Source organism: Oryzias melastigma, linkage group LG8, assembly GCF_002922805.2.
Source record: "Oryzias melastigma strain HK-1 linkage group LG8, ASM292280v2, whole genome shotgun sequence".
Lineage (NCBI taxonomy): Eukaryota > Metazoa > Chordata > Actinopteri > Beloniformes > Adrianichthyidae > Oryzias > Oryzias melastigma.
The window spans coordinates 18,852,546-18,863,385 of record NC_050519.1 but is presented as its reverse complement, the minus strand read 5'-3'; the positions used below and the strand labels follow the sequence as shown (position 1 = coordinate 18,863,385).

Sequence of the window (10,840 nt, the reverse complement as noted above, 5' to 3'; positions counted from 1 at the left end):
TCAAACAACTGTTGCATTGGTATTATATTTTTTGCAAAGAATGCGAATCGATAAGAACAATTAAAACGGTTAAGAAATACAAGTTTAAACTAAATCTCCAGTCCATGGATCACAAAGAACAGATGGGGAATGAACAGTGTCATAAGTGCCATAGCTAAATATTTTAATGTTTAAACATCCTTCAAAATGTAAACTGCAACCACTTAGTTTAATCATGAACTGTTAGTCAAACACCACATATCTCAGTATTTAAACCAGACCAAAACCAGTTTCTACAGACTGGAGACACATCATCATGTCTGCCAAGAGAGCAGGATAAGTTGTGTAATGGCTTGGAAGACGCAGACGCTCAGTGCAGGTGGACGAGGTGGGAAGGTGTCTTTGTCCCGTAGACTGCACTACCTCAAGTTTGAGGTCATGACATGGAACCTCCCAGCCAACCCAGAATCTCAGGAGCTGACGCAGATTCTTTGAAGATGCTAGGAAAAGTAATAGAAAGAAGTTCAACAAGTTTCAACTTCTAATTGTCGCTCATGTTGTCATTTTCAAGAGGAGGTGAGGTTAGTTTCCACTCTGTAGTTCTTTGCTGTTGTTTTTAAAAAAATATTAGAACTAAACCATGGAAAATGTTCAAGCAGAGGTGGTCTTTTTTTTTAATTTAACGAAATGGGCTTGTATAGTTTTACCATCATTACCTTACCCTTTTAATAGAAAAAAAAGTAGTGTCAGTAGTGTTTTAATTATGATTATGGAGTTTTAACCAAAATCCCACAACCCAAAATTTCAAGCCAATTTTCATGTTGATCTGAAGCCTCAGTCTGAAAAGTATTTCCGGAGGGGCTTCTGGGGTTAAGCCGACCTGCTCCTTCACGGGCACACAGGCCCCCTCCCCATCTGATTATGGCCGCTCTGTGTCTTGCTAGTGCAAGCCATCGCCGCTGCTACAGCAGTTTTGTTTTGAGTATGAATACTGGATGTCAGCTCGGATGATGAAGGGAAGATCTTCATGGATGTATAATCCGCAGCTGCTGTCAAATGAGCCGCTGTTCACATTTCTGTGGTCACATCAAGAAGCTCCGTGGAGTCTGGTGGAGATTTTCCAGCGTTCTCAGTCCTGCTACCGTAAGTATTGGATGATAAAATCATTAATTAAAAATGTTTTTCCTGCTAAAGACCTGACATTTAAAAGTGCTAACTTGAGAGGTCTAGGAGTAATAATATTTTCATTTACCTTCTGTTTCTGGAAATGCGCAGAGGAAATGTTTACCTCTTTTAAAGTCCTTTGTTTGCGTTTTGGCCAGATTACATTCCTCCTGTTAGTGACAAGTACAGAAACGGTCTGTGTTTCTAGAGAACAGGGTCCCAGGTTTTTCTGGAGAACATCATGAATGTTGGTATTTCCACTGCCTGGACCCTCAACACATCAAACATCTGACTGCAGGGACAGGATATGATGTTGTACAGGAGAGGGTGGGGCTTTACGTCGACCCTTCGAACGTTCTGGTGACAGAGTTATGGGTGACAAAAATGGATTGGCCAGAGGGGTAGATCGAAGCCCAATCCCGACTCGCTCCATCATCTGCTCGGTGAATTTCAGGTGGGGTGAAGAAGGTGAAGAGGGTGAAGAGGGTGAAGAGGGTGAAGAGGGGGAGAGGGAACCGTCAGGAGTTTGTTGGTTTGGTGGTGTTTGGGAGGGTCCATCGTCCTCGTTGTTTTTCCTCTTCCGGTGCTCGGAGGCAGGTTTCCCGTTTCTGATGTTTTCCTCCAGTGGGGGCAGCTCCGTTCCTCGTGTGGATCCAGTCTGTGTCTGGCCTTGACACTGAGATAAATTAATCTTAGTCTTGGCATGACACAGGGAGTAGAAGAGATTGGAGGAGAACAGTTTAACTCCTGATCTGTTTAAACTGAATCCATTTTCTTTAAAAAGATGTTTGCGTTCCCAGAAAATGTGAAAGTTATTTAGTTATTATATGTTTTATCTTTTAGAAGACAAATGCCACACATACATGTTAAAAACTCAAAAAACATGATTTTCATCGGAGGGGGACTTTAATAAAAATAGCAGTATCCCACCTTTATGAATAAATTACATTTAATTTTATAAGTTATTGTGCTTTTATGTACTTACAAGACCAATTGTCTCTCTTGCATCGATATCTGGGCAGTCCTCTAAGGTTTTTTCGAACCACTTGTTAATGCATGGACCACTGCCAAGCTGATACCTGACAAGGTTGGGCCTCCATTAATTAACGAGTGGCCAATCAGCCGACCAGCCATTACAAACAGCTCACTCTCAAGGAGCACAGCTGATGTGGTTGGTACAAGGTGATCAACTTCGAACATCGCTGCTAATGCACCATGCCCTAAACCGGGGGTCGGCAACCTGTGGCTCCAGAGCCGCATGCAGCTCTGTAAGCCCTCCCTTGCGGCCCAGTGGTGCTTTTTCAAAAATGTTTGAAATTAATAAAAAATGTTGGAAGGTAATACACAACAGCGATTTGGGTGGGAGCAGAACCATGCAGATGGCTGGCAGGTTTAAATCCAGATATCACCTGCGTCTCATATAATGCACGACCCCAAGTGATTGGAGGAAGAACCGTACACGCAGGGAATGTACATCAGTTGGTTTCAGCATTTTGACTACCATTGTTTAATGGTACAGAACCATAGAACAGCCGACACTGTGAGGATCCTGACTCATACACACACCACTCTCACTCATGGTGCAGGTAAAACACTCAAGTCCCATAATGCAACACAAGAACAGACACTAACTCCACCCACTAACAAGGAACTATTTCTAAATTAACAGTCAGGCTGCCACAATATTTTTGTTTTAATACGATTTCTGTAGGAGGACAAACATGACACAAACATCCTTTACGTTTTCCAGTTGTTGTGAGATGAGTGTAGATGCTTCCACGCCGTCTGAGTCAGCGCACAGCAGAATTCCTGCCCGTGCGTCTGGAGCGCACGTGAGCGCACGTTGCTACGCGGGTTTTGAAGTCGGGTCACGAGCTCCACGTACAAATCGGCACGCATTGAGCGCGCTGAATCTTCAATCCGGTTCAAGATTTCCACGCACAGTCGCGGCAGCTCAGAGCTGTAACTGTGCGTGGAAATCTTGAACCGGATTGAAGATTCAGCGCGGGAGCTGCTTGTGGGCGGAGTCTGCTTCAAAGCACAGAAGTACCAAACGTGATCACGAAGGAGAAATGAATCATTACGGTTTGTGTCCGGTCAGGTTAATATGACACCAAGATGAGATGAGCGCTAATGAACAGTAGAAGAAGAATAGAAGAAGAATCTCCTTCCCGCCACTGCGTGCGTGACCGCGCTGCTCCGGTGTGGATATCACCTGCTGAGCGCGGCGATGTGCAGGTCTCACACACCGGCCGCGTGCGGTGCGTGGCGGGGAGGAGATTCTCCTTCTATTGTATTTTTACTGTTCATTAGCGCTCATCTGCATCTACAACAGGGAGAACCGAAAGTAAAAGTGTTGAAAATCCCCCAAATCTTTCTGAAGACTTTTGTTTTCACAACTCTGTCCTTTTAAATGTCTGACTATAAGACTCACGCGCGCTCCAGACTTGGAGGGCAGGAATTTAGGTGTGCACGCGCTTATATTGACTCTTCATTGAAAGTGTTGATTGACGCGGCCAGTGTGGAAGCACCTTAAAGGTGCACGTTACATTTTTGTGTTTTTTTTTTCAAATCCTCTAAATAAAAATGACATCAAAAATCGTATTTCTTTATTGCATTTCTTTAATTTCATCAAAGCAATGAAACAAACTGTAATTCATTCATATTGTAGTGATGGTCTCAGACACGCTGGGCTTGCTGTCGGTCTGGCAGCGCAAGGAATTGTGGGTTACCCGTTCTTTTGTCTGTCTGACTGGAATTGGATTTAAGTTTGGGTTTTCCTTAATGTGTTATGTTGTCTGACTGTTGGACATTTATGATTTTGTCCTGTTATGTTTGAATTCTTCCTGCACCTGGAGTGAGAATGAGGGAGAGACTGATCAGGACCCCCTCTCGTTGTGTCATTGATGGATATCAAAATAAAAGCTCAAATGGACATTATGAGACTATTTAGATTTTGTCAGAAAGCTTGACACTTCAATGTCTCACCAATTGTCATGTGGCCAAAAAGTGAAGCTTATATGACATGAGGACGCGCAGCAGGAGAACCATTTAAATAATCGTTTATTTGACACATTCTCCATGTGTTACTTACAATGTATGACTTTTATAAGCCGTTTCAATTTATGCGGCTCCAGACACATTTGCTTTTTATTGTATTGGTCCAAAGTGGCTCTTTCAACACTTTGGGTTGCTGACCCCTGCCCTAAACAATCAAAAACATTGATAAATGTATACCAGTCATTATTAAATTCCACATCTCAAATGCATCATATACACATCAAATTTAAAGATGTATGACTTTTGGTATATAGCCTGTGCTTGTGTACAGCATATCTTCCAAAAGTTAAAATGTGGCACCTGGATAGCCAGTTATTAGAGCCAACCATCAATTGGAGATCGGTTATGGCTAATGGATTCATGTTTGCTGTGAAATTTTGTCAAAAATGCAGACAACACCAGATTAACATTTCAGGATTAATTGAAATGATAAAAATAATGTTCTGATTAGCACTGGCTTTGAATGTTTCTGTTCTCTCTGAAGCATCATCAATCTCTTTCCGTGCTTTGAGTTACCTTGAGATTCCCAGTCCGAGTTAAGTACTTTGTATGCTCATTGAATAAATTGTCTGAAGTTTTTCCAAAAAAAATTTAGCTTTTATCTTGTATAAAAGCTTTTTATTTTACAGTTTAGTTTTTTTTTTTCCTGATCTGAGAAATGATCAGAACCGTGACCCTAAAACCGTCACACAATCCGAACTGTGAGTTTTGTGATCTGTTACACCCCAACTCTATTCTTTGATCTGTTTCCAAATTGCTCCCACTGGTTTCCTTATGATGCAGTTTATAACTAAAATCTAAAAACTATGTCGTTTCCAAGGACATAATTGCTGCAGAGTAGTGCTGCCACGATTTTTCGACTAATCGACAACTAAAATAGTCGACAACTAATTTGGTCGTCGAAGTGTCTTTTTTTTTCTCCCTTCCTTGTTTTGATCTCAGTACTACGGTGCGCGCTTTGTAATGCCGGGTCTGCCTTTCTCTTTGTTACACATGCGCAGTTGTGCTAAGACGGTCAGCGGCAGTGATGTCACAAGAAGTTGTTGGTTGGTTAAATTACATGCCAACGCGGATCTGGAAAGAGTGGGAAACATTAGAAAAATAAAGAGGAAAACATGTCAAATGTAATTTCTGCAAGACAGAACTTGTGCTCCATGAGAGCGCTATGGTCACGCATAAACACCTGAAGACAAAGCATGTTGTGACTGAGTTTGATCACGCTGAACAGAGAGCTTTGTCTAGCGAAGCTAACATCGGCGCCAACACAGCTAGCTCTTCTGCAACAGTTTCCGGGTTTAAATTGATCGTATGCGGCTGTCTGGAGATAAACCAGAAGATCTGCAGCAGATCTGTATCTACAGTTCGTCTCTGTCTGCGTAGTGAACGTCTCATAATCTTCGTTCTAACTAATCGCTGCGAGGGCGGTGCTCGCTCATCCAAGGCTTCACTCATATTCCGCGCCGGGATCACGTCGTTCAGTTCGGAGAGCGGATTTAGAAACATTCACCGCACAGACAGAGGCTGTGTGTCGGTACAGGTTATAGAGCGATTTGAAAACTAAATTAAAGCTTAAATTGCTTGTATATATGTGCGCCCTCTATCATGTGATAAAAATGCTACAAGAACATGTAAAAAACACTGACAGAAATTATTCTTGAAGAGGGTCTTTAAGCAACAACTTTTTCATGTAATTTATGATTCTGGTAGAACTTTGTTTCAAATAAAAGGCTTTATGTTTACCACTTTTTAATTTAATCATTTGAGTTTTAATGCTAATAATGACAGCAATTAAAAATAATAGTGACCATGTAAAAGCACTGAATTAAATGCAATTCAAATATAGGTAAAGTTCATTCAATATGGTCGCGAAGGTAGGTTCACATACATTTATGCACCTAAGATAAAAGTTAGGCGCAACAGTGCAAAAATTAAGTCTGTGGTAATAAACAAAAAAAAAAAAAAAGGAATGGTTTTAAAATACATTAAAATATTTCAGGAGTGAAACTCAAACGGTTTTGAACTATGGTAAATGTATGTACAACATTGAAAATATAATTCAAGTTTACAGTACATACCAAAGTTCATATTAAATCCTCTTTTCAGTTTGGCAATTGCAGATGAGATGATATGTCTTGTCACACCTCGACCAACTGCAGCATCTCCTATAAATACATTTGCTATTTGGTTAAAAAAAAAAAAAAAAATTTACAATAGTGGTAAAACAGATTTTTTAATCACTACCTTGAATGCGACAGCGAAAAGGAGCAGCCCACTGGTTCTTGTCACGCTGGTGCTTGTAAAATGAAATGAGTGACATGTCTCGCTCCTCATCAGAGTCTCCAGCATCCAGATTGAGAAAAAGTGCTCTCTGGTGCTCCCCTCCATGTTTGAGTTGTTTGAGGAACAGCTCAACTGCCTTTTGTGGATTTTTAACTTTTTTCCATGCTACAAAAAAAAAAAAATGTATCTCTATAAACCAAACTGCAAATTGATGAATGATTTAATATGGAAAACAACAAAAGCCTTTTAAATATGATTAATGATTAGAAAACTTGCAAAAGAAGCAATTTACATTTAAATATAAATTCATTAACACTACATTGTTCATTGAAGTTTCCTTTCAGACCATGAATTACCCATCAACGTCCTGCATTACTTTATGATGATTTGGCTAATTTTGTTATATAATGATACCATGTCCACTGGGGTGTAATACCTTCAGTGCCCTCTGGTTCTGCAGGAGAGTATGGTACTTGAGCCACAGATGATGGACCTGGCTGGTCCGGGTCAACCTCCAAAACCTCCAATACAGCCTCACTGCTGAATAAAGAAGTTATAGTTTTGGTGGGATTGACCAAAATCCAGTTAATTTAAATAATTAGAGGCACAGGACAACATGATTAATTAATAAGCTAAGACTTCACAGATAAATAAGACAACCTTTGCCTTTTACTACTGCAAACACATGTACGAAAGGTTTTAGTAATTTTTTCCATCTTTATCTCTTTCGAGGTTGCGGGGGTACAAAAAGATGGGTGAAGGCATGGTACACCCTGGCCTCACAGCATGATGGCCCAAGTTCAAATCACGGCTGGGGATCTGCAACAGAACCACCAACTGGGGATCTTTCTATGTGGGGCTTTTATGTTCTCCACATGCATGTGTAGGTTTTCGCTGGGGACTGTGGTTACCTCCCACCATCCAAAAACATACTTCACAGGTTAATTGGTGACTCTGAATTGCCACTATGCGTGTTTTATTAATTTTTTAGATAATATTTCAAGCACACCCTTTTTCACACAAGAGGTCAACTTATATATTGAAGCCCAAATATATCTAATCTCTTTAAAGTGCAGAATCTAATTAAAGGGTTAGTAATGCCCTGGGACAAAGCTAAAATAAGTATCCAGATATATTCCATATGTTCTAATGTATCAAAAATAACAAATAATTACCGTTGACAAACGCAGGTTTTTGTAAAATTTGACCAAATCAACGACAAATCACACTCGCATTTCGCCCTGCTTCAGAAACGGCTCGATTTGGGTCACGTGACGCGTTGACGTCATGTGGGTGAGACAGCGCCAGCAGCAGAATGCAGGCGGACCCGGGGTGTCAACAGATACATGTATGTGTGTGCGCTGCGGCAAAGTTGAATTCTATAAACATCGGTGTTATGGTCCGTATGGTCAGTATTAGGGCCACCAAAAAAAAAACAAAAAAAAATTATGATTTTTAAAGTCCTAAATTTACGAGATTTACAATCGAAATGAGCCTATTGTGAATGAACACTGTGAGCAGAACCAGACCGACTAAACTGTGAAAAGCTTCTGATTTCAACAGGTAAACTGAATGTTTAAAACATTGCACATGTTTGGAAGTTTCTTTGTTTGATTTGCAGTTTATTAATCATTGATGGTGGCTTGCAGGATCTCTGCAGATCCGTTGATGAAACCATCGACACTCGCAGCGGTCCACCAGTCATTTCTTCCTCCGTGAAAGATCAGATCTCATTCATTTCTGTGTGATGCTTTCATCTGAAGAGGAATCGTTTTCGGAATTTTCAGTGTACTTAGCTAACGTGACAGACTGTTGTCATCCCCTGTTGTTGTTGTGTGTTGAAACGGGACGATTCATGTGGAGAACGGGGCGTACGGAGCTGTTTACGGTCTCCTTTTTCATGTCAGAGACATGCAGTAAGGTGGTGAAAGAGCTTCTGGGTACATGAATAAAGTGAATAAATAATAATAAAGTGGCGGACGGTCCTGCAAACATGTCTCTAAGCTCTTTATTTTGCATATGAAACTCTGCATTACCGATCTCGATAGTCAGCGTCATTGATGATTTGATTTAGAGTCGCCAAAAGGTTCCGATCTGTAAATAAAGCTTCACGAGATGCTCCACGTCTTCCAGCTTCGAGCATGGCTCTGATAAACGGACAGCTTTCGGTTTCATGGGCATTCTCAGCGTCACTGTCAGTGTCATTGCCAAATAGTGAGCTCTTACTTTCCGCGCTGCCGGCTCAAATTGATAGGGCTTTACAGTCCTCAAACCACAAACACCCGGCGCCTCTGAATCAGCGTCACTTTCAGAACAAATGTTTCCACAATCTGAGTCTGAAGACAGAATTGTGGACCTTGAAATATCGCCGCTATCGCTAGCTCCGACACGCAAAGGGGAAGCCATCTTGCTATGTTGACCCCTTTGACGTCACACGCACCACGTGACCAAAACGGAGCATTTTACCCGGAGGAGACAGGTTTGCCAAATTTGGCCTCAAAAATGCCGTTTTATTTCAATATTTCTTGCTCAAAAAACGCCAAAATATTTGGAAATGGTAAATATAAGGAGAAATACAGTTAACACCGAAAATGACCCACAACCCCATTACTAAACCTTTAAGTAATAAAGGCCTCAATGGTATAATACCTCTCACAGCATTCATTGGCATGGTAAGGGAGCTCGTACACCAAGAAATCCCTCTGGCATATAGGGCAGCTCTGTAAACAACATGAGATTTATACAATTTGTAAAAACAGAAACTTAAAATAAGCTATGCATTTTATTTAAATGTTGATGTTAAAAAATTGCAGTACATTTCTGACAGTTAAACAATAGAAGAAAGACGATGCATTCAAAACATGCAAAGTAATGTTGGTTTACAATTTGAACAGCAATTCAATTTCCTGTATAATCAATCTAATTTACCTGTCTTTCTCTTAAATCTTCAGTTGTTTCCTGCCCTACTGGAAGTTCAGTTTCATCTTCAAAAATGTCAGTCGGCTGAGTCTGATCCTGTTAACAGTACGAAAAATTGAATCAGTTATTTGGTACAATATTACATTATTAGTTATTTGGTTTCTTACATCAGACACTGGTTTGCAGTTTCCAGCATGCAGTGCCAGCATTTGTAGTGGCATAGTTGTTTGGCATATAACACAAGGCACCTGAGGCATTTTGGAAAATTCTGCTGCATCAAAGGGAAGTGGGTCTATGTCCATGTCCTCCTGAAGCGGCACCAAAAATAGTACTATCTTGCCATTATTTGATGCAGACCGAAGTTGCTGGCCATTATATCCCTCTGTATCCATTGGTATGAGGGACAGTTTTCTCTGACCACCCCCACCTGAAAACATTTTAAAAAAAACATTGAAACTAGCTGTTGAATGCAAAAGTACAAAATCCACGTTTAAAGAAAAAATAATTTAAACCTGCTGATTTGTAGAACATCCATCTTCCATTTAATGGCCTGAGTTTTAAAAACTCTTCCTCTATTTGTCTAACAATCTGTAAAACAAGGAAACACCTTTAAGATTATACTTAAAACTGTAAGAGGAACTGTAGTAAAATCAGGAATTGTTTTAAAGAAATTTGAATCGATAGTAGGGCTGTCAAAGATTAGATAACAATCTCAAAAATCAACTATAAAAAAAAATCCTTGTTGCTAATTTGATATTGTCAACAAAATGTTTTTTTGTCTTTGGGATCATAAAGCCAAACAGGAAATGTTCTTTTTTGATCCCTCCCCAGAGATTGCTACAATATTGTCTGTATTATTCATTCTTCAACCGAGCCATGGCTATCAAAATAGTTTTTAATGGGTTTGTTAGTTACATGTTTCTACCATATTTTTTTTATGAGATGATCGTATAATAGTGAAATAAATTTGTTTATAACCACTCTTAACATGACACTAACTTAAGCGGTCTTATGTGTTTTATCAATCCTCCAAGACAAAAGTGTGCGATGACTGACAATGATTATTCCATCTATTGTCAGAAGTGTTTACTATTAGCCTAAGTTGAAAGGGGCCATGCCATGGAAAATCAACTGAGTTTTTGAGTATGAAAGTTTTTTAGAGCCATAATTAAAAGAGATTTAAGCTAGTGGTGAAAAGTCACAACAAATAAGTATAAAAACATGTGATTTAAAAGTAATAATAAACCATTCTGATAATAGATGTGATCGTCATTTCACTCACTCATCTGATGTGTGTATTATGGAAGATTGATGAAAAACATAAGGCCTCTTAATGTAGTTTCATGTCAAGAGTGGTAAAGAATGAGTTTACTATTATAAGATCACCTCATAAAAATTAAATAAAAATAATTAAATACATGAACAAAATGTAACCAAC

The 10,840-nt window shown here is 39.8% G+C and overlaps 1 protein-coding gene across 3 annotated transcripts; it reads right to left on the bottom strand.

Moving 5' to 3' along the window:
• Positions 1–5,899: 5,899 nt before the first annotated feature.
• Positions 5,900–10,048, bottom strand: LOC118599079 (the record flags this gene model as incomplete). 3 transcript variants are annotated; one of them, XM_036213348.1, is given in 7 exon segments in its annotated part: positions 5,900–6,365; positions 6,445–6,648; positions 6,920–7,020; positions 9,133–9,203; positions 9,412–9,498; positions 9,570–9,829; positions 9,915–10,048. In XM_036213348.1, coding segments are annotated over 7 exon segments (912 nt in total). In that variant the 3' UTR covers positions 5,900–6,195.
• Positions 10,049–10,840: the final 792 nt, after the last annotated feature.